Below are 25,061 nucleotides of genomic sequence, written 5' to 3'. Positions count from 1 at the left end.
TCGTCATCCGACGTAACGTCTCCGTTCCCTACTCAGGGAACGAGGGTTACATACGTAACCGTAGACGTTCTCTCTAGAAGAGGGAACGAGTATTGCATAACCTGCCGTGCTCGCGCCACAAGCTTATTCGCTTCTTCAATGAAAACCATAGTTCAGCCTGTTGAGCCCTTCCTTATATACGCTAAGCCCTCATTGGGTGTGACGTCACGCAGGGCTCACCGGTAGGCTGCTGCAGTTGCCGCAGGACAGCCAATGAGCACGCTATACAGCCTGCTATGGTCTGCTGGCTGCCACACTGCGTTGATAATAAATACAAAATTAAGGATAATTTTTTGGCTTCAGATCTCGAGAAAAGATGACTTTACCCGTAGCGTAAGCCACTTACGCAATACTCGTTCCCTCTTCTAGAGAGAACCGAGGTTACGTTAGGTAACCGAGTACGTTTTAAAAAATAAATAAAACTCAGTCTGCTACAAAAATTTAAGAATTTCTATATATTTATTAATTTAATATTATCATCATAATATTTATAATAAACATCATAATATTAACATTTTACTTGAAATGAATAAATAATATAATCTCTGGATCCCAAATAGTCTTATTTGTTTAAATATAAAATTAAAAATCTCATCAAGCCCTCAAATGATTACTGATCTAAACGTGAGGTCTCTCTCTCTCTCTCTCTCTCTCTCTCTCTCTCTTTCTCTCTCTCTCTCTCATAAAAAAAACTGTTTTATATAAACTGGATCAGCTGGTTCGGCAACTTTTGCCTCCAGAAGTCAAAGTATTTTTACTGTGTGCCATTTTACACCAGGACGTAATAAGATTATTTACCTGTTCCTCATTCTGTACCTCAAAACTGAGCATCAAAGTGTTTAATAGTAATATTTCTAGTTTCCTCTACAGGAATTGACGTTGTGGGGAAACAGTTGATGAGAAACCATGAACATGTCGGGAACCAGTAACCCAACAGTTTAATCCAGGTGAGTGAACATTAGTCAGGTGAGCTGCTTTACTTCCTCATTAACTTCACAAACCAGGAAATACTTTCTTGAAGTATTTAAAAACAATGTTGTGGGTAGGGTTGGACATAAGGGTCAATAATTTAAAAATTACATTAATTATCAGTACAGATTTGTGAATCATCTCAACTTTCTACAAGCCACAACTAAAAAATAAGGTAACTGAGAAATGACGTGTAGTTAAGATATTTTAATTACTAAAAAATTATAAGTACGGTAGATGAGGGAGATTGTACATTTTTACTTTACCGTTGCAATGTTGATGTCTCAAACTTTGTCATATTTGAGATAATTTCTGAGTAAATAAATGTGAGCTTGACATTGTGAAGGACAAAGAGTGCTGTTGTTAAACCTCCTTCACTCACAGGGGGAGTGAGAGAGTAACAGACGCTGTGGGTCGATATAATAGTTATTGAAAATCACGGACATCAATTTAAATTTTGGACATGTCTTTATTTTGTTAATCAAATTAACTGAAATATATACTTTTAAGAAACTCACCCCATTTCATATTTATTTATTTAATTATATGCATTTTATTGCTGTTTTTATAAACTCACTTTAGATAATGCCAGTTGTATTAAACATTTCATTAAAACTAAACAAATAGGAAACCTTTTATTTGAAAACAGTTGGAAAAAATCTTGAACAAATATTTGTGAATGTTAGTCAGATTCACAGATGTATTAAATGTGGGCTTACAGTAAACTGTCCCATTTGTACAATATTTGATGGTTCAGTGGAAGAACTTTAAATTCTAGTGTAACAAACTTCCCAGTCTGTTCAGCCTAGATATTTCTGTTTTAACCCTCTGGGGCCTAAGGTGTTTTTGGGGTCCTTGAGATGTTCTGACATGCCCTTACATTTGTGCTTTTTTCAATTGCTTATAAACATATTAATGGCAAAGGTATAATTACACTCTTTTTAGCACAAACAGGGCTACCATAATATGTGAGCAACATGTATGTACATGTTTGTATTTTTGAGAGAATTATGTTTATGCATGGTTATTGAAAAAACTAAAAATTAAAGTTTCTGAAATAAGGCCACAAAACACATACTAAATATGTGTCCACAATACTTGGGTACCATAAGAAATAATGTGAGGACTTATTTTGTATGCATGCAAATTGTATAATATCCAAGGTAAACATTTCTAGTAATTGTGCAGTTAATTCTCATACTGTATTTTCAGAAAGTTTTGGAATATATCCTCCCCTCAAATGTGTCACTAATAAAAACAATAATAAATAATTTAATGAGAAGGTTTATATTGACCCTTTAAGATGTTGTTTACATCTACCTTGTAAATATATCTTTTGCTATTTTATAAAAAAAAATCACATGTAAATCAAAAACAATAACAATTTTAACAATATTTCAAGTGTAATCTTTCTTTGTAAAAAGTTAACCCTCTGAGGTCCGAGATATTTTCTGGCCCTGGAGGTGTTCTGACATGCTCTGACATTTGTGCTTATTTCTGTTACTTGTGACATTTTCATGGCTAAAGTCTGATTGCACTGTATTTATCACAAACTCTGCTACAATAATATGTCAGCAGAATGTATGTAAACATTTGTAGTTTTGAGATAATGACATTTATGCGTGGTTTGTGAAAATACAAAAAAAATTGTCACTGAAATAAGGCCATGAAACCCATACTGATCATTTCTTCACAAGACTTTTGAAAATTGTATCACGTAGCCTAGAATATTTGCTCCAAAACTATGTGAAAATCACCCTGACTGCTTATTTAGATAAGACAATATATTGATTTAAAATTTGTAAGACGTGTTTTGTGTAAGAAAGCTTTATGCGGTAGGCGTAAACAAATCATTAATATGTATGGATTTTTAACACCTGAGAAAGACAAAGACACTCCCATAATGGTCCTATTAGGAGCTATCAGGCCCTGTCATTCTGAGCAACCTTGCACAAAGAATGAGGAGATTTAAAAAATAATGGCTGTTTGATTGTTTGGATTTGTTTACAACAAAACATAATCCAAAGATACACAACAAATGACAAAAAAGCACATTATTGAAAACAATGATCCAAAGATCCAACCTTTGTGCCATTCCTAAAAACATTGTAACATACCTTTCATTTCCAAGGTGTTTGGTTTTCACTTTACCATGTTCATGTACAGAGACTCATGTGAATGTTGAAGCAGGACTTAGTTGCATCTGGGCCCTGTAAAAAAAAAAAAAAAAAAAAAAAGGACAAAACCTGTGAACATACTGATATCAAGAGAAACTATAGGGCTGCACGATTTTGGGAATAGATTTTAGATTTTTCTGGTTAAAAATTCTTTTCTGGTTAAAAATTCACAGAATACACACACACACACACACACAAATGTTTCCAACATTCCAACGCAGAGCGCGCTCCAAAATATGATACATTCAAACGTAGCGCGTGCTCCAAAATATGATACATTCAAACATAGCGCGCGCTCCAAAATATGAAACATTCAAACGCAGAGCGCACTCCAAAATATGATACATTATGGTTACCATATTATACATATCTACGTTTGAGCAGATATCCACAAACACAGTAACGGTTCAACTGCAATGTGAAGTTTATGCAACAATAACATTAAGAATTTCTTACCTTACATCTTTCTTGTCTTCAAATCGCGTTCTTCTTCTTTTGAGGTAAATCCAATGTAAGCTCAAACTTCCAAACTCGACGAAAAGCAGAGACTTATGAAGTGTGGTGTTTTGTTTTTTGAGGTAATGAGCGCGTTCCCGTTCCATGTGGAGATTTGCATGTCAATCTCTTTTGCGTGCGTGGTCAAATAAAAAATAATGAGCAAGCGCTTGAGAAACTGGACATCTTGTTGGTTTTATATCAATTACTTAAGCAGAGAATATTTGTTTTCAGTTTGAATCCGATCATTTAAAAGTACACACTTAAATGATTATAAAGATATATGGCTCAATGTGTGACAAGTATTCGCTGAGTTTTGTTTCAGTTTATTGACGTGCTCAACAAAAAAAAGTTCAGCGAGACGGAGAGGCAGAAATATGAGCCATATATCTTTATAATCATTTAAGTGTGTACTTTTAAATGATCGAATTCAAACTGAAAACAAATATTCTCTGCTCACACCCTGTTTATTTCTTTATTTTACAAAAACACAATGTTTTGATTTGATTGTAAGTGGACACATACAAAAGTAGACATCTCACAGATTATTTTTTTATATTTCTTTTTTCTGTATGACCATAAATGACGGAGTAATTTAAGTTTATTGTGCTACAATGTGACGAAAATCCAGCAAAACGCGAGGGCGCGTTTGCCGACCCCAGAGGGTTAAGGATTCATTAGTTGATTAGTTCAACTTTGAATTCATTAGTTCATTAATTCAACATTGGAACAAACACTATAATAACATCTTAGTTGATGATTTAATATACCTACTTTATTTTTGACAAAACATCACATACTATATATTTAACATATGAGCAGAAATTGGCGAACAAAAGCTTATTTGATGTGACTGTAGCCTTTTTTACAGTAAAAACTTTATAATCTATCCAAAACTAATCAACGAAATCCTGTCTAAACATTCAATTTCGTCTGTAACATCGTTTTTATGATATATTAGCATATAAATGACAATTTGCAGTTTAATACGTTGCTCATACAGCACAGATGCAAGCAGTTCTGTAGTAAACAACAGCGCTCATCTGTGCCATTCATTCATTCACACACAGACATGCAATTCATATTTAAACAGTCTTTTTGCAGTTTACAGACACTATTGCATATCACGATTAGAACAAAGAGAATCCGCTGATTCAGATGATACCAGTTCTAAACATCCATTAACATGATTGAAAATCACATTAAATGTTGATAATTATTGATTAGAAATCATAAATCTGATTTGTTTGGTCTCCATAAACACAATGAAGAAAATGTCAAATGAAATGTATTGTATTTGAGTGTGTGTGAATGAGTGTTTCTGATCTCTTACTCGAGCAGCTCCATGAAGACTGAATGAATCATGGACGACACACACACATTCAGACATGGAGATTCTTCTCCAGGATTCAGGTACTTCAATCTTCATATGATCTTAATGTTATAGAAGACTGATCTTCTATAACTGATCTGTTGTCTCTATCATATTCTGGTGCCAGGATATACAGTAGTTGGAGACACTCAGGGTCTTTAAACACTGTCCAAAGACACACAGATACACAGCTACATGATATATCACATTATTCTTGGACAGTCTCATCACTCTTGAACACACTGTCTTAATAGACAACCTTCTCATGTGAGATTTATTTTCATGTTAAATCAGCCAAGTTGATTCTTGTCTCTATTCTGTTATCTCTATTCTATTAAAGTCAGTTTAAGAGTGACAGATCAATCTCACCGGAGTCCAGCTGTGTGTCCATGAAGAGTGACACATCTATGACAGAGCCAATAACATTTGAGGGAAAACACACATCAACTGATCTGAGGTACAACATTTCAAAGATAGATAGATCTTCTCGAGTTACATGCATGCAAACTTTGGAAAAATAAATTTTTTTTGGCTCTCAGTCAGGTTTGTTCTATGCATTTATTTTAATAGAGGAATTTATTTTAGACGATGCATTTATTGAATTGAACCACATAGGCCCTCAAAAATTAAGATTAGAAACGAAATCTAAAAGGATATCTTTAGAATTTCTTGAGTTACAGACATTTCTTGAGTTTCCAGACATGTACCTAATACAAATGAAACATCTCCAGTTTACTAGCAAGAGTATTAATTTCATTAGTTTGTGTTAATTTCATTCTGGTGCTGGAATGTGGTGTTTTTGAACTCATGCTGAGTGTTCGCTGTCGCTGTTATCAGTGTCAGAAGGATCTCTTGTGTCTTCACACAGACAACAGACGGACACTTCATATAAAGTGTTTATATAAAAACATTAAATACAGACAGGGCCATTTCTGACCATTTTTTTAATTCCCCCTTACAACTTAAACACTCAACTTAAATGTTTCTGATCATCGTTTTTCTAATAACATTTTAAAAATTCTTTATTTTTTATAGTAATATTCAGCTGCAAAATGTACTTGTGCTAAAATACAGTGTTATGTTAAAGTGTTAACAGGAGCGTTGAGGTGCTCATTGGCACCGCTCTATCTGGCTCTATATAAACACTATATGAATTCTTGTCTCTGTTTTCTCGACTCTGTTGTATTGTCTCTGTTCTGTCCACGTTTATCCATAATTAGTGAACAGTCTATGGACACTCGAGGAACATTTAGGGGAAGACACGTGTCATCTAATCTGAGGTACAACATTTCTGTCTAAACATAACTATATTTTACTATCACTTTTACTAATTTGTTATAATCCAATCATTTAATCTTTCAGTCGTGATTCTCAACTGGTCCAAAGCACATTTAAATCAAATCTGCTGAAGACGTTTCAGTGTCTGTATGAAGGAACAGCAAAGCAGGGAAACCCAACACTCCTGAATGAGATCTACACAGAGCTCTACATCACAGAGAGTGAAAGTGGAGAGATCAATAATGAGCATGAGGTGAGACAGATTGAGACACAATCCAGGAGAGCAGAAACAGAGGACACACCGATCAAATGTAATGACATCTTTAGACCTTTACCTGGACAAGACAAACCCATCAGAACTGTGCTGACAAAGGGAGTCGCTGGCATTGGAAAAACAGTCTCTGTGCAGAAGTTCATTGTGGACTGGGCTGAAGGGAAAGAGAATCAGGACGTCCAGCTCATATTTCCACTTCCTTTCAGAGAGATCAACTTGATGAAGGACAAAACACTCAGTCTTTCAGATCTTCTTCATGTCTTTTTCCCCAAAACAAAAGAAATAGAAATATCCAGTGATGAATATAAAGTGTTGTTCATCTTTGATGGTCTGGATGAGTGTCGTCTGTCTCTGAACTTTAAGAGCAAAGTGAAACTGTGTGATATATCTGAATCAGCCTCAGTGGACGAGCTGCTGATGAACCTCATTGAGGGGAATCTGCTTCCCTCTGCTCTCATCTGGATCACCTCCAGACCAGCAGCAGCGGATCTCGTCCCCTCTGAGTGTGTCCATCGAGTGACAGAGGTACGAGGCTTCAATGAGCCACAGAAGGAGGAATACTTCAGGAAGAGAATCAGTGATCAGAGTCTGGCCGATACAATCATCACACACCTGAAGTCCTCATGGAGCCTCCACATCATGTGCCACATCCCAGTGTTCTGCTGGATCTCAGCCACTGTTCTAGAGGAGATGTTGAGTGAAGCAGAGAGAGGAGAGATTCCCAAGACTCTCACTCAGATGTACACACACTTCCTGATCATTCAGACCAACATCAGACATGAGAAGGACTATAAGAAGAGAGTGAAAGATGAAGACATGATTCTCAAACTGGGGAAACTGGCTTTCCAACAGCTTGTGAAAGGCAACCTGATCTTCTATGAGGAAGACCTGAGAGAGTGTGGCATTGATGTGGCAGAAGCATCAGTGTATTCAGGATTGTGCACTCAGATCTTCAGAGAGGAGTTGGGCTTGTATCAGGGGAAAGTCTTCTGCTTTGTTCACCTGAGCATCCAGGAACATCTAGCAGCTCTATATGCACACATTTACTTTACATATAAGAACAGAAATGTGTTTGACAAAACCAAACAAAGTTTATTTTCTAAAATCTTAAACCAGAAGAAATATCATTCATTATCTGAGCTGCATCAGAGAGCTGTGGATGAGGCTTTACAGAGTAAGAATGGACATCTGGACCTTTTCCTGCGTTTCCTTCTGGGTCTCTCATTGGAGTCCAATCAGACTCTCTTACGAGAACTACTCACACAGACTGGAAGCTGCTCCTACAACAATGAGGAAACAGTTCAGTACATCAAACAGAAGATCAGGGAGAATCGCTCTCCAGAGAGATCCATCAATCTGTTCCACTGTCTGAATGAACTGGGTGATGATTCTCTAATGCAGGAGATCCAACATTATCTGAAATCTGGAGAAATAGGAGGAACCAAACTCTCCTCTTCACAGTGGTCAGCTCTGGTTTATGTGTTGCTGACATCAGAGCAGAAGATGAATGTTTTTGATCTAAAACAGTTTATTGGAGCACAAAATACAGCAGATGAAGTTCTTCAGAAGCTGCTGCCTGTGGTTAAAGAATCCAGATCAGTTCAGTAAGTCAACAATCACAACAATCATTTCACTGATAAAACATGATCACATTTATGATTTTAACATGTTCTTTCGTACCAAAGCAAAACTGTAAAAGGAGAAATTCATATATATCTTAGGTAACCCTTTAAAATAACAGTACATGAATAATCATGTACTAATACCTGAATTAATCGTTATTTCAACACAAACTCATGAATTCATACACGAGTAACAGAATCCTTAACAACATGTTAGTACATGTTTGATAATTAACCCTCTGGGGTCTAAGGTGAACATAAACATATAAACATATTAATGGCAAAGGTGTAATTACACTCTATTTAGCACAAACAGGGCTACCATAATATGTGAGCAACATGTATGTACATGTTTGTATTTTTGAGAGAATATGAGAATGTTTATGTATGGTTATTGAAAAACTAAAAATTAAAGTTTCTGAAATAAGGCCACAAAAAAACATACTAAATATGTGTTCACAAGACTTTTGACTAATGGATGTTGCCGCCTAGAGTTTTTGCTTCAAAATCATCTGAAAATCATCCTGCCTAATCATTCACATAAAACAATACATTGATTTAAATTTTATAGGACACTTTTTGTTTGGAAAGGCAATATGTGTGGGGGCGTGAATGATCATGAATAATGATGTAGTACACACCTGAGAAGACAATGACCCTTATGATGAGCCTTTCATTCAGGTGTGTCACTGAGCCCCAAGAAAGAATGCAAGGACAAAAGAAATATAATATATATATAAAAAAATATATATAAGAAAAAAAAAAAATATATATTCTACAAAATTGGTTCACAGTTGGAAACATCTCGAAAAAAATATATTTTTCCACAAATTGTGTATGCTTGCAAATTGTATAATATCCAAGGTAAACATTTCTAGTAATTGTGCAGTTAATTCTCATACTGTATTTTCAGAAAGTTTTGGAATATTTATCCTCTCCCCAAATTTGTCACTAATAAAACTTTAAGAGAAGGCTTATATTGACCTTTTAAGATTTTGTTTACATCTACCTTGTAAATATAGTTTTTGCTATTTTATTAAAAATGTTACAATTACAGCAACAATTAAATTTTTAACAATATTTCAAGTGTGATCTTTCTTTGTAAAAACTAAAGTATATATTTTATCATCCATTTCAAAGTTAAGGATTTATTAGTTTGAATATAGCCCACATTGGAACAAACACTACAATTACATCTTAGTTGATGACTTTTATTTTTAACAAAACATACTATATATATTTATCATATGAGCAGAAATTGGCAAACAAAGGCTTCTTTGATGTGTCAGTAGTCTATTTTACAGTAAAAACTTTATAATCTATCCAAAACTAGTCAACGAAATGTTGTCTTTCGTATTTCGTCTGTAACATAGGCCTATAATTTTTATGATATATTAGGGCATATAATGTTAATTTGCAGTTTAATACTTTGCTTATACAAAGACATTTTATTTCAACATATTTCAGTCGATTTTTACTCATCTCAATATAGCAATATAGTTTGGTAAAAGCTGTTCATTCATTACACACAGACACACGATTAATATTTAAACAGTCTTTTTGTGCGAGCTGTAGTAAACAACAGCGCGCAGCTTTGTCGTTCATTCATTCACACACAGATACGCGATTCAAATTTAAAGTCTTTTGCGGTTTACAGACACTAAAACATATTGCGATTAGAACAAAGCACTTAAGAATAAAGAACGTCCTGGTTGTGTATGTAACCCACCGTTCCCTGAAGGAGGGAACGCAGGACGTAGTCGACGTCGACTGAATGGGATCACGCTAGGGAGCCTGTCTTCTTCTAGCATGTTAGAACGAGCCAATGCGCGCATTGGCGTGCGTGAGACGCATCGTGCGCTCCACCCCGCCGCGCGGGCATAAATACGGAAGCAGATGCACACATCACTTGTTTTTCACTGAGGAGCCGAGCGGAACTTGGAGTCAGCGGTGGTCCAGCTATAGTGGCAAAGGCGTCCTCCGTTCCCTCCTTCAGGGAATGGTGGGTTGCATACGCAACCAGGACGTTCCCTTTCAGTCGAGAACGTCAGACGTAGTTGACATCGACTGAATGGGATCTTTAACCCTGGAAAACGCCACTAGAGCTGCCACCTTCCAGTGCCTAGGTAAAAGCCTTAAAAGGGGGGAGGATCAACCAACAGTGAGCACCGTAGGGAGCACCGTAGGGAGCTGTATCGTGGAATAATACACATATGGGATCGCCGCAAGGATCACAACATATGGACCAGGCCTAACACAGGTTCCACCAGTGCATACGAGTGATAGGCCTGGCTTCGGACACTCCGCCACGTCCGATGCCGAAGGGTATGGAGGAACTCAACAGGGTTCAGTTTAAGAGGAAACTCAACTGGAGAAAAAATTGCCCACGTATCCAGTCCATAGGAGGGGAATGGCGCAGCAATCCGACACTTCGAACTGTGCTTACAGTGAAAACTGGCTTCATGTGAAGGGAGCCCACGGGAAGCAACAGTTCGACACATGGCATTTCTCTAGGGAATGTGTATAGGTGTCGCCATGCCCCCAACTCTATTCAACATCTGTTCAGCGAGACACTGTATGCCAACGCCTAGGAGGGAGCAGTACTCTCATTTAGGAGGAGCTCACGTGCATCTTGGGATTTCTCACCAGGACGAAGGCAACTACTTTGAAGTGGGCCAACCTCTGCTTGGAAACAGCCTTCCCTTCTGCTGGTTTCCATTACAGATAGAGCTGGTCTATGGCTTAGGCTTTGCATTCTGATCACATATAACCGCACTGAGGCGGACGGACAGAGAAAAGCCAGGGCTGGGTCTGCCTCCTCCGGGGAAGCACTTGCAGGCTCACCACCTGGTCCCGTAGGAAAGGTAGGAACCTTGGGCACACATTCAGACCGGGGTCTCAACTTGTGAGAGTTAGCCGGCCCGAATTCCAGGCACAACTCGTTGACCGAAAGCCAGCAAGTCCCTACCCTCTAGTGGAGACCATGCGATCAGGTGAACTGTTTCTTAAAAAACTGAATGTTTTAGCTCATTGCCATCGATGGCTCAGGGGCGGTCTCTGCAGTGCAGAAGCACCAGAGAAAAAGACCCAAGAGGGTAAGGAGGGGATGCAAGGCTGATATATCTCATTGCTCGCCTCAGGGACCTGATGATCAAATCGCACTCCGCTTGGATTTGAATTCACTGCCTCATGATGTGTGGCAATGTAGAAGCCACAACATTTTGAGGTGGAGGGGACAGCCCTCACTCCAACCACAAGCAGTTTTTTAAAATGGAGCACTGAAGTGATCGAACACCTTCGGGATCTCCTCACGGAGAGAAGACTCAATTAAACGAACAGGTTCGACTTCTATAAGAGGAGCAAGCGTCTTTCTAGAGGGTGCTCACAGAAGTGATGGTCTCTACTGCATAACAATTCTTGCAGTAGACCAGAACCTCCGAGTCCTGTTCTTAATAGAACCAGACCTGGAACTTTCCAAGGTCTAGATGCGGGTGCCATCGTGCCCCATCCCTGAGAATGTGCTCAGAGGAAGGTGTCAGGAAGGCTGTCTAGAGGAGGTTGGTTGGGCCAATTAGGGGCAACTAACAAAACCTGTTCCATCTCTTTCTGATTTTAGCACCATAGTGAAAGAAGGCCTCGAAGTGGTCTGAAACAGCTGGCCAGCTGGGGATGGAGTCTCCATTGTATCTGGTCCGGAGGCTGTCGTGAGGCTTGTGAGCGGCACGATTAGGCAGGCCAGCAAAAATAGGTGGAATGAAGCGACCTTAGAAGCTTCTGACTACAAGGAGGAGGTGGCGGGTGAGTTGCAACATGCAAGGGGAGCGCAGCTCGACGGTCGCAATGTTGTCAGAAAAGTACAAGTGCTGAAGCGGTCTCCATTTGGAGGAAGCCGTGCGGCTGCATCTGCCATATGCCCCAGGAGCCCCTCAAAGTTTCAGTGGGAACCTTTCTCACTTCTAAATAGCACTGAGCTGGCATATCTCACTTGAGAGATGTACTAGGGCGAGACCACCTCCATGCTAGAAAAGAGATACTCTGCATTTGGGCAAGATTACTCTTTCCCAGTTGACCTGAAGACCCAACTGGCTACGGAGCACTCGAAGGGTAGGACCATGTACTGATACTTTGCATCTTCGAACGCATGAACACAGTTAGCCTGTGGAGCGGAAGGATAGAGATCTGAAGTACACGTCTTTTAAAGGAGAACTCCGGTCAATTTTAACATTGAGCTCATTTTTTTGTAAATTTGGAGTGCTGTCAGTACAGAGAACAACGACAAAAATCGGTGTTGCCTACACTGTGTTATCCTCTTTTTAAAATTTGCACCCTGTTGACTTAAATGGGGCAAGTTTTAAACCTGCTTTTAGCCTCTTAACATCCTTGATGTGTCATTACAAGTGGCCAACCATTGTAAGTGATTCCTTCAGAGTGAACACGGTGTAGGCAACACTGATTTTTGTCGTTGTTTTCTGTACTGACAGCACTCCAAATTTACAAAAAAATGAGTTCAATGTTAAAATTGACCGGAGTTCTCCTTTAAGTCGAACGCTGCAGACCAAGCTTGGGGACGGGGCATTGAAAATGCAACTCTGTGTTTACAAGTGAACGGAGGCTTTCGAAAAAGGGCCCGTATCAGTTGGCACAGAACCAAGATGGTCATAATCCACCACATAATAAGGGTACAGTGAAGTACGGGCTCTAAAGCCAAACTCCATACCGGCTGGAGGGAACGGCTAGCACACGTCCTTCGCCAGTAGGACTGCGGCGCGCACACACACAGGACAGGAGCTCTGCTCAGCACCTAGGTGTGATGGATCTCATTAAAAAACCTTTTAGGAGCATTTCTGCTCAACACCTAGGTATGATGAATATCACTGAGCCTGGGCGGAAGCCGAGCGAAATGAATCGCAAGCCGGGTCTGAAGGTACCGAATGGGGCAAGTGTGAGTGTGTGATGCAACACTTACCTGACTCCACTAGGTGGCAGGGGATGCGTGAAGGGCGGATAACCGGGTCCTCGAACCGCACCCAGCTGCCAGCTGGCGAACAAGAGGGGGCTGAGGGGTGCAAGGCTTTACAGGGTCGCACACCACCAGATTTGCCCTCTTGGGGCCCAGGAACAGAGGAATTTGCTCTTTCTTTGAAGTGTGGGTACCGCTTGCTCTGCCCTTTTTTTGGGAGCCAGCAGTGGAACAGACAGACACACAAACAAAGACTCCACCTGGCCCTCATCCGGGGGGAGGGAGTGGATGACCAACTCCAAAGCACCCTTCCCCATCCCTGAGCGGCACGCTCAGGAATGCTTTCACTGTCACTTGCCACCTGGCTTGGCAGCACCTAGAGCGGGCTAGGCATCCCTACTGCGGCCGGCTCTAAGCTGAGGCCTGACTGAGGCTCTATGCTGAGACCTGAGGCCTGACTATTTTAAACATTGTCTTTACTAACTTTCTGGGCTGGCAAGTTTCAATAAAATAGAAGCCTATGGAGAAGTGAGACCGCTCTCAGATTTAATCAAAAATATCTTAATTTGTGTTCCGAAGATGAACGAAAGTCTTGTGGGGTTGGAACAACATGAGGGAGAGTAATTTCTGATAGAATTTAAATTTTTTGGTGAACTAACCTTTTAAACTGAGCATGTATTATAAAATGCTGTAAATACATGACATCCGATCAAATAACCTCATCTTTTGTGGTCAAAACTGTTTTTGCATTCACACAAGCAGCGTGTATGGTATGATAGGTTGTGTTCAGATTATGTTGCCTTGCCAAATCACGCTACACTGCCGTTCTCGACCATGTACCTTTGTAAAAGTTGGTATTTAGCACTTACTAGCATGAAGAACAAATATAGACACAGGCTGTGCAAGGAGATCGATTGAAGATTCAAACTCTTAAAAGTTTCAAAGTTCCTGTAATGTTGATCACATTACGAATATCCACACGATTGCAAATGTGACATTGATTTTATACAACAGTTCAACAAACAAAAGGTATTAATATTAAGTGATGTTCATTTTAAACACAGTATTGTCAGTATTTTTTGCAACAAAATAATAGCTCCGAAATCCGCAGCAGTGTTGGTGAACGAATCTGCGGCTTTGAATCAATGATTCAATGATTCATTCATAATTGCGGCCACTTGCTTTGTTACTGTATAAATGAATGACTCGATGACTCACTCATTTAACTCACTCAGTTAACATTTTATGAATATATGCATAATATGGATTTCTACATTATTTCTAAATTATTTGTTAAGAGTATTGAGTATTTTCTGTAATAAATAGAGTTCATAAACCTTTGTTTGACTATTTTATTCTGAACCCGCTCAATAAACTTTGCGCCACTTCGCCCTGCCCACCACCACAAGTCAACCTATGGGAAACACTGATATATACAAAAAATGTTTACCATCAAGTAATTGAAAAGAATGTTTAATCTTCATTAGATTCTTTCCAAAGCTTCTGAGGTCATTTTACTTTTGATAGTTTTTGATAGTGTTTTATGGTGCATATTTCTAGACACCTTTAACCTTATTTTGATTATTCTCAGGTTAGATAAAGTACTTAAAATCTGTCCTAAATCAAAAGCATCTGAATTTTCATACTCCTAGGTCAGAAGACATATTCATGGTCTGTTCATTCAGTTTTTTTAAAAATCAAAGACTTTTGGCAGGTGAGCTTCTTAGATTTAATATAGTTTTATTATTTACAGGTTAACTAGTTTACAAAAAGGCATACTTGTAACGGGACAATATTTTCCACAACAATAGTTATTAGCATGATTGGATGATGTGAAGAGGTGACAACTGCTCTCATATACAGATATGTTGAGAAGAAAGGAGACATTCATATATATATTATCATTTATATCAGTGTTTCCTGAACTGAGAGACTGAAGAGTGTCATTGTTCTCTACAGGTTGAGGGATGGTGGTGTTACAGATGAAGGTTGTGCTGCTCTGACTTCAGCTCTGAGATCAAACCCCTCACACCTGAGACAACTGGATCTGACATTGAATAAAGTAGGAGATTCTGGAGTCAAGCAGCTTTCTGATCTACTGCAGGATCCTCACTGTAAACTGGAGATACTGTGGTAAGATTGTTTAAAATTGTATAAAATGTCCCAACATAGTCCTCTAGTTTAATGGTAATGGTATCATATATCATTATATATATATTAGTGGTGGGCCGTTATCGGCGTTAACGCGCTGCGTTAACGCGAGACTCTTATCGCGCGATAAAAAAAATATCGCCGTTAATCTATTCTCCAAATTGGGTTGGGAGCTGGCTCAAGCTACACAAGCTATGATGACGCAATCTACCCGCGGCCGCGAGGAACACCCGGCTCAACGCATCATATTCGTCGTCATCTTAAGTAAACACGGCTGAAAGTGAAAGCTGGTGTAAAAGATCGGTGCAACATCCATTATTTGGACTTGGTTCGGATTTAAGCCGTCCGACGTAGACTGTGTGGTGTAACAGTTCGGTAAGTTAACACACGATCCAGTGTGATCCGTTCTACCACCTCAAATTCAAAACGAAACATATCACTGAATACCAGCGCGCGTATTATTCCCAATATATCTTAGTGAGTGGAGTAGCACATAATCTCTTTTTATTAAAAGCGCCCGATTTTAAGAATCGTTGTTGTGTTTCTTTTTAACTGAAAAGACATCAGTTAGACAATATTCTAATGTTAAATTTGGGGTTTCATAAGCTCCAAGCCATAATAAACATTAGACCTACTTAAGTCTCTGCAGCTAGTGTACTTAAATTTTATTTATCTGCAAAATTATGTTGTATACTTACAGTTTTGCACAATATATGTTCTCAAAACTACATACACCCTTTCAAAAAAAAAAAAAAAAAAAAAAAAACATTTAGCAGTTGTTTTGCAGGGTCTGTGTAACCTGTTCTGAAATGGTTTTATTATCGTTAACGCAAGAGGCTGCAATGTATATCACAATATGGATTTTAGGCCATATCGCCCATCCCTAATTGATAGCCTATAGTAGTTGATAATAACATAGGCCTACCTAATGTTGCCTACGGACGGTAACAGTACAGTAGTAACCTTACAGTCTATGAGTAGAACAGCTTTCTCAAGCAGTTTGTGATGCATTTTGGAAACAGGAGATGAGCCCCTGGTCTAATGCGCCACCTGGCTTGAGAAACCCGTTCTCAAAGACTTACTTTTATAGTCATTATTTGGGTAGCACACATACTCTGAATGCTTTCGGCAGAATTCAAATGAGCCATTTTAATCTAGATTAATCTAGATTAATTTCAAAATTAATCTAGATTAATCTAGATTAAAAAAATTAATCTATGCCCACCTCTAATATATATATATATATATATATACTGTGAAATTACTAATGGAAATATTCATTAGATTCTTTCCAATGTGTCTGACATAATTTTAGAACATTAATGATAGTATAAACATGACTGGATGATGTAAAGATGTGACAACCGTCTTCATATACAGATATGTTGATGATTTTTGGGTACTTGCAAAAAAAAAAAAAAAAAAAAAAAAAAAAAATTCGGTTACACTTTATTTTAAGGTGTCATTGTTACAGTGTAATTATATATTGAAGTACTGAGTAATATTAAACAACTACATGTACTTACTATAGGGTAATGGCAGGATTAGGATTTGGTTGAGGGTTAGTTGCATGTAATTATGCATAATTTACTATTATTACTATGATAAGTTCATGTAACATATGTAACAAGGACACTGTTAAATAAAGTGTTATCAATTATTCTTGCAATTTTTATCAAATATAAACTAACCCGCTCACGCAGTTTGTAGAAGCGGGTATGAACCTTAGACTGGACCAGTTAACCCTCTGGGGTCTAAGGTGTTTTTGGGGCCCTTGGGATGTTTTGACATGTTTAAACATGATAATGGCAAAGGTGTAAATTCACTCTATATAGCACAAACAGGGCTACCATAATATGTAAGCATCATGTATGTAGATGTTTGTATTTTTAAGAGAATAATGTTTATGCGTGGTTATTGAAAAAAATTAAATGAAAGTTGCTGAAATAAGACCACAAAAATCATACTAAATATGTGTCCACAAGACTTTTGACTAATGGATGTTGTCACTTCGAGTTCTGGCTTCAAAATTATGTGAAAATAGTCTTGCTTTATCGTTCACATAAAACAATACATTGATTTAAGACAGGTTTTGCTTGGAAAGCCAATATGCGAGGGGGGCGTGAACGAGGAGTGGTTTACACCTGAGAATACAATGTCACACCCACTCTGCATAATGAGCCATTCATTCAGGTGTGACACTGACTGAGCCACAATGCAAGGACAAAATATATATTTAGAAGAAGACTTATATTGACCATTTAATATTTTGCTTACATCTATCTTGTAAATATATTTTGCTATTTTATTAAAAAGGTTACAATTACAACAATAATTACAATTTCAACAATATTTCAAGTGTACTCTTTCTTTGTAAAAAAATTATTATAGGCCTACATTTTATTATGTATTCATTAGTTTGAATATAGCCAACATATAAATGTTAATTTGCAGTTTAATACGTTGCTTATACAAATAGCCTACATTTTATTTCAACATATTTCAGTCGATTTTTACTCATCTCAGTATAGCAATACAGTTTGCTAAAACATCATCATTCATTCACACACAGATTGCGAGCTGTGGTAAACAGCGCACATCTCTGCCGTTCATTCATTCACACAGAAACGTGATTCACTTGAGAAGGAAAAAAAAACTTACTACAGTATTCCTCAGCTCAGTCGGATCCTTGCTCCTCGAAATACCCGCACTTCTGAGGTACATTTTCCATTATTATTATTTCTCACAGCGCTGCGAGACGGTGTAAACAAGTAGGCTACAATGATCTGATTAAACTTGTGTTTTCTCGAGCTGATATGGGGGTGTTCACAGGTTTGCGTGGATTACCTCAGTCATTTGCGTTTGAATAGCGCGCGCTCTCGGTGAGCGGAGTCACATTAAAAATAATTAGATGAGATGAGAACGACTGACATCTCGCTCTTTTCTTACAGATTACATGAACTGAGAATATTTGTTTTTTATATAAATTACTTCATTTAAAAGAAGAGAATTCAAGCTTCATGCCTGTGTGTCTGTATGTCTGTTTGACTGAGTATTCGCTGAGTTATTGTTCATTTTCGGACGCGTTTCAGAATGGACTTCACTGACAGAGAGAAGGCAGAACTCGCTTCGTGTTTATTTTTCTTTATTTGGCAAAAAGCAAAACACTTTGTTTTTATTGTGAGTATACACAAAAATAATACACATTTAACAGAATCGATTGATGTATGAAACGTGTTTGTAATATCAAAGTCAACAGAGCAAAATTAATCACTTTTGAACTGATAAAAAAAAAAGCAAGCTGGTATCGCCGGCGATACCGCCGACCCCAGGGGGTTAATGGAGCCCTGGATTAAGTCTCTGATTGTGAAGTTCCTGCTTATCTGAGCTGTAGATCCTGAACTGAGAGACTGAAGAGTGTAATTGTTCTCTACAGGTTGAGATGTTGTGGTGTTACAGATGAAGGTTGTGCTGCTCTGACTTCAGCTCTGAGATCAAACCCCTCACACCTGAGACAACTGGATCTGTCACTGAATAAAGTAGGAGATTCTGGAGTCAGGCAGCTTTCTGATCTACTGCAGGATCCTCACTGTAAACTGGAGATACTCAAGTAAGATTTTATAAAAGTCTCAACGTTGTAATGAATGATAAACAAAAATAATAAAAAAAAGTTTACCATCAAGTAACTGAAAAGGATGTTCAATCTTCATTAGTTTCTTTCCTAAGCTTCCGAGGTCATTTTACTTTTGATAGTTTTTGATAATGTTTTATGGTGCGTATTTCTAGACACCTTTAACCTTATTTTGATTATTCTCAGGTTAGGTGAAGTACATCAAATCTGTCCTAAATCATAAGCATCTGAATTTTCATACTCACAATCTATAGGTCAGAAGACTTCTTCATGGTCTGTTCGGCTCAGTTTTTTAGAAATCAAAGACTTTTGGCAGACAAGCTTCTTAGTTTTAATTAAATATAGTTTTATTATTTACAGGTTAACTAGTTTACAAAAAGGCATACTTGTAACAGGACAATTGCATATTTTCCACAACAATAGTTATAAGCATGATTGGATGAAGTGAAGAGGTGACAACTGCTTTCATATACAAATCTGTTGAGGAGAATGGAGAAATTCATATATATCATTGTGGCGAGCACGACGAGGTCGAGGGCCGTGGGAGGACGGCGCGAGGCCGGTGGCGCGATTGATAATGAGCGACACGTGCGCGACGCACCGGTCTCGCATCTCTCACGGAGGAGCGGAAGCATAAAGGAGGAGCGACGACAGTGAAGAGCGAGAGAGGACAGGCCTGATTTTAGTTCATGTTTTGTTTCTGTTTGTGTCGCCAGCAGTCGTCCGTGAGGGGCTGCTGGCTTTTACTTTTATTTTTGTATTTGTGTATTTTATTATTAAATATTGTTGAATGTCCGCCGGTTCCCGCCTCCTTCTTCCCAGAACATCTAAACCCCGTTACAATCATATCAATTATGTCAGTGTTTCCTGAACTGAGAGACTGAAGAGTGTCATTGTTCTCTACAGGTTGTGGGATTGTGGTGTTACAGATGAAGGTTGTGCTGCTCTGACTTCAGCTCTGAGATCAAACCCCTCACACCTGAGAATACTGAGTCTGTCATGGAATAAATTAGGAGATTCTGGAGTCAAGCAGCTTTCTGATCTACTGCAGGATCCTCACTGTAAACTGGAAACACTGTGGTAAAATTGTATAAAATGTCCCAACATAGTCCTCTATTTTAATGGTAAATAATGAATGTTATACAAAAAAAAAAAAAAAAAAAAAAAAATCTACTTTGAAATTACTAATGGGAATGTTGCTTTCATTTTCATTAGAATTTTTCCAATGCGTCTGACATCATTTTACAATATTATTGATAGTTTAAACATGACTGGACGACGTAAAGATGTGACAGCCATCTTCATATACAGATATATTGATGATATTTGGGTACTTGCATAAAAAAACAAAATAATATTTAGTTACACTTTATTTTAATGTGTCATTGTTACAGTGTAATTATATATTTAAGTACCGAGTAATATTAAGCAACTACATGTCCTTACTGTAGGGTTAGGGTAGGATTAGGATTTGGTTGAGGGTTAGTTGCATGTAATTATGCATAATTTACTGTTATTACTATGGTAAGTTCATGTAACATATGTTACAAGGACAATGTTAAATAAAGTGTTATCGAACATTCTTGCATTTTTTATGATATGGAAACTAACTCGCTCAAGCAGTTTGTAGAAGTGGGTCTGAACTTTAGACTGGACCTGTTAATGGTGCCGTGGATTAAGTCTTTGATTATGAAGTTCCTGCTTATCTGAGCTGTAGATCCTGAACTGAGAGACTGAAGAGTGTCATTGTTCTCTACAGGTTGGAGGATTGTGGTGTTACAGATGAAGGTTGTGCTGCTCTGACTTCAGCTCTGAGATCAAACCCCTCACACCTGAGAAAACTGAGTCTGTCTGAGAATAAAGTAGGAGATTTAGGAGTCAAGCAGCTTTCTGATCTACTGCAGAATCCTCACTGTAAACTGGAGATCCTCAAGTAAGATTTTATAAAAGTCTCAACGTTGTCTGTTTCTCTCCTGTGGTGAATAATGAATGATATGAATATATACAAAAACAGTTTAGGTAACACTTTTTATTTTACAGTGTCCTTGTTGCATAAGATACATATACTTATGTTACGGACCCTGGTCTAGGTCAGGGAAGTAACATAAACAACAACACAATGCTTCTCAGTTAGTCTTTTTATTTGACTTTTCTTGCTCTCTTGATTGTTTTCAGAATATGGTATCTCAGAGTTTACAGTGTCTTGAATAAATCAAATAAATCAAACAAAACAATATATGAAGCAAAATCTTCAGGGGTGAGCTAATGCCAAAATAACAAACAAACAGAAACTAACTTTCCCACAAGAAAGCTAACTTCCCTATTGATCACAAATAAAAGAAACAAAATATACAAAAAAGTACCCTATCTCCTTAACTATCCAGTAAACAGGAGAAAAGTGAAGGCCTTTTGGCCTACAAAGAAAACGAGGCACTCACCCCCTATGGCTTCTCAAAGTCATGTAGCTTGTATGTAACAGATGTAATCAAAAGCATTGAGGTTTCTAAAAAAAACATATCACCAAAAATTAGGTGGCTAACAGCACTCGGTTAACTCTACACAGAAAGAGCACAGCAGACATTGTGTTACACTTTCACATGTCAAACACACAGTACAACAAAGTGCAGGCAAAAAAAACCAGAGAGCTCCCTCTAGACGAATTCCAGGGGATTTTATAGTCCAGGCCTCTTTCTCTGGTCCAACCACCAACGGCTTCTCATTAAGTCCAGGACCAATCCTAAAGGAGGAGGAGGAGACAGTAGGAACAACAACAAAAGCATCACAACCGTAACACTTACCATACTGCCGTGCAAAGGCAAAAGACCGTAACTTCGTTTTTGGTCGAAAATTAGTTATTTATATTTTTGGCACATTCAAGACCTTCTTTATCATGTGGATAAGTATCTTGAATCAATTCCGTTTTTTTTTCGAGAAAATAATGATTTGTCTTAACAGTAACTTCCAAAAGCTCATGAGAAACCAAGGCAGAACACCGTAACATCAGTTACCGCTCTTTGGCTTTGTTTTGGAACGCTCAAATTGAGTTACGGTGCTCTGCCTTTGTTTAGGTGCGCGTCAATATGAAGTTACTGTGCCGGTGTTCAATCAAATAATGCTACCTACCAGATTGTACGGTTATCTGCCTTTATTTTAATGTCCATTCAAATTTAAATTACGGTGTAGCCTGTGTACTTTGTACAGCTGCCATCAGTCGCTCTAACTTCTGATGTCCTCAGAGCAGTCAGAACATTTAGTATGGTCTGCTCCCTCAGCCCGGTCTCACCCCAAAACGTCATGTACTGACGTGTCTTGACCAAACGGCAACATACGACGAATAGGGTACCCCTAAAACGTCCATATGAGACGAAGACATAAGCGCACCAGCAGCGCCTCCTAGCGGTACCCTAACTCATACCTAAACCTACCCATAACCCGAATAGTCACATATGGACGTTTTAGGGGTACCCTATTCGTCGTATGTTGCCGTTTGGTCAAGACACGTCAGTACATGACGTTTTGGGGTGAGACTGTGTTAGCTCCCTCGACAAACGTGCGATATCGATCGCGAAGGATTATGCAGAGTTGACAGAAAAACGTTACACATTGCCGTATCAGATGAATACAACCAAGAATTAAAGCTCGGCAAACTAGCTGGCAGAGTGCCAAAACTTCGCCTTCAGCCCCGCCCTAAACGCGGTCGAGTCAACGCTGGACTAATAGGAGGTATTTTGTCATGTCAAATGTATTAATAATACATGCCATCAGAAATTGCAACCAAAGCACAGGATAGCAATAAGTAGATGGCTATAAATAATTGTAAATCATACAAAATAAATGCCATGATCACTAGATTTTATACAGGTGTGTACTATAATGATTTTGTTAATGGTGATCAGCAACTAAATATTGATAATGTGGAAGTTACTGCCTTTTGCCTTGGCATGACTTCTCACTTTTTGCTGACAATACAAAGGCAGAGTACAGTAACTTTAAAATAGTGGTCAAAAGTCAAGTTTGAGCTCAAGATTTTTTTATGTATATCATTTCCATTACTAAAACATCTATTTGCCAGATTTCCAGTGTCCTACCTATAATTAATTTGGCGGGACAACTAAAAATCTTTAAAGTCATTTTTCTCAGTTCCACACTCTAGCGACTTAAGGTCTTTTGCCTTTGTAGGGCAGCATAGTAATAACAGTAAATTATGCATAATTAAATGCAACTAACCCTTAACCAAATCCTAATCCTACCCTTACCCTATAGTAAGTACATGTAGTTGCTTATTATAACTCAGTACTTAAATATATATTTACACTGTAACAATGGCACCTTAAAATAAAGTTTGACCAAAGTTTACCATCAAGTAACTGAAAAGGATGTTTAATCTTCATTAGATTCTTTCCAAAGCTTCTGGGGTAATTTTACTTTTGATAGTATTACAAATCAAAAACATGATTGGATGAAGTGAAGAGGTGACAATCGCTTTCATATACAAATCTGTTGAGGAGAAATTCATATATATCTCATCATTTATATCAGTGTTTTCTGAACTGAGAGACTGAAGAGTGTCATTGTTCTCTACAGATTGAGTAATTGGGGTGTTACAGATGAAGGTTGTGCTGCTCTGACTTCAGCTCTGAGATCAAACCCCTCACACCTGAGAGAACTGAATCTGACATTGAATAAAGTAGGAGATTCTGGAGTCAGGCAGCTTTCTGATCTACTGCAGGATCCTCACTGTAAACTGGAGATACTCGAGTAAGATTTTATAAAAGTCTCAACATCATTGGTTTCTCTTCTGTGGTGAATAATCAATGATATACAAAAATAATATATACAAAAAAAAAAAAAGTTTACCATCAAGTAACTAAAAAGGATGTTTAATGTTCATGTCACGGGTCTATGAAGGAAGACTCAAATGCAGATCGAGTGTTAACCGGTTTATTGACAAACAGTAGACAGATGACAAGATGTGGTGGGAGAGGTGAACAGTCCAGACCATAGGCAGGGATGAGACACAATGACAGCCGTTGTAACTAGCCAAGCAGCCGTTGTAACTAGCACAAGAGGACTGTAGGCTGGAGAGTAGTAGTGGCAGAGCAGAATGAGACCTGAGAATACCAGCAATAGCCAGACAGGAACTTCAAGTACACCAGGCAAAGCACTCAGGGATCTCAGGCTTAGCACCAGGCTTGCTCCAAAGCAAAGAGTGTAATCAGCCAGGGACGCTCTACTAGCAGGACAGGACTGAAACTAGAGACACAGGAGACAGGACCGATGGCAGAAATAAAGCACTAAAAAACAATAAGAAGCTTCTACAAATAAAACACTATAGACCTTAGTAACAAGAAACAAACTATGTAGCACAGAAGTACAATGTAGCACAACATCTAACAAACTGGCAACACATGAGGGAAAGAGCACACATATAAAGGGAGCTAAGAACAAGAGGAACAGGTGAGCATACTCAGGTAAACGAGGACTCAAACAAGGGAGCAGAGAACATGAGGAACAGGTGACAACACTCAGACAAACAAGGACTTAACTAGACAAGAGAGCGTGGTACAGGGAAACAATGAGGCAGGAACAGAGGAGCACATGGCCAACACAAACAAAGACAGAGCTATATGTTGAAGTACAACACAAACATAGATACATGAAACAAAGACACAGACAAAGCTGCCAGGGCAGAACCCTGACACTTCATTAGATTCTTTCCAAATCTTCTGGGGTAACTTTACTTTTGATAGTTTTTGATAGTTATAAACATGATTGGATGATGTGAAAAGGTGCTTTCATATACAACTCTGTTGAGGAGAAAGGAGAAATTCATATAAATTGTATCATTCATATCAGTGTTTCCTGAAGTGAGAGACTGAAGAGTGTCATTGTTCTCTACAGGTTGTGGAATTGTGGTGTTACAGATGAAGGTTGTGCTGCTCTGACTTCAGCTCTGAGATCAAACCCCTCTCACCTGAGAGAACTGGATCTGACATGGAATAAAGTAGGAGATTTAGGAGTCAAGCAGCTTTCTGATCTACTGCAGGATCCTCACTGTAAACTGGAAATACTCAAGTAAGATTTTATAAAAGT

At 38.3% G+C, this 25,061-nt stretch overlaps 1 protein-coding gene across 2 annotated transcripts in view; it reads left to right on the top strand.

Annotated features, from left to right (window-relative positions):
• The first annotated feature begins 777 nt into the window (after window positions 1-777).
• The window catches only part of LOC307163665 (NLR family CARD domain-containing protein 3-like), a 34,072-nt gene continuing 9,788 nt past the window's right edge, over window positions 778-25,061 (top strand). The window contains exons 1-11 of one of the 2 annotated variants that reach the window (XM_079879811.1): window positions 778-986; window positions 5,022-5,093; window positions 5,393-5,509; window positions 6,273-6,332; window positions 6,415-8,208; window positions 15,146-15,319; window positions 18,774-18,947; window positions 19,875-20,048; window positions 20,728-20,901; window positions 23,553-23,726; window positions 24,870-25,043. In XM_079879811.1, coding sequence (XP_079735937.1) covers window positions 5,044-5,093; window positions 5,393-5,509; window positions 6,273-6,332; window positions 6,415-8,208; window positions 15,146-15,319; window positions 18,774-18,947; window positions 19,875-20,048; window positions 20,728-20,901; window positions 23,553-23,726; window positions 24,870-25,043 — 3,065 coding nt within the window. In that variant the 5' untranslated portion in view covers window positions 778-986; window positions 5,022-5,043. The remainder of the gene's footprint in view (window positions 987-5,021; window positions 5,094-5,392; window positions 5,510-6,272; window positions 6,333-6,414; window positions 8,209-15,145; window positions 15,320-18,773; window positions 18,948-19,874; window positions 20,049-20,727; window positions 20,902-23,552; window positions 23,727-24,869; window positions 25,044-25,061) is intronic. The other variant, XM_079879810.1, reaches the window with a different exon arrangement.

The sequence above is a fragment of the Squalius cephalus genome (assembly GCF_949319135.1).
Source record: "Squalius cephalus genome assembly, chromosome: 8".
Taxonomy (NCBI): domain Eukaryota; kingdom Metazoa; phylum Chordata; class Actinopteri; order Cypriniformes; family Leuciscidae; genus Squalius; species Squalius cephalus.
Note: the sequence above shows the minus strand (reverse complement) of the source record. Positions and strands in the feature narration are given on the sequence as shown.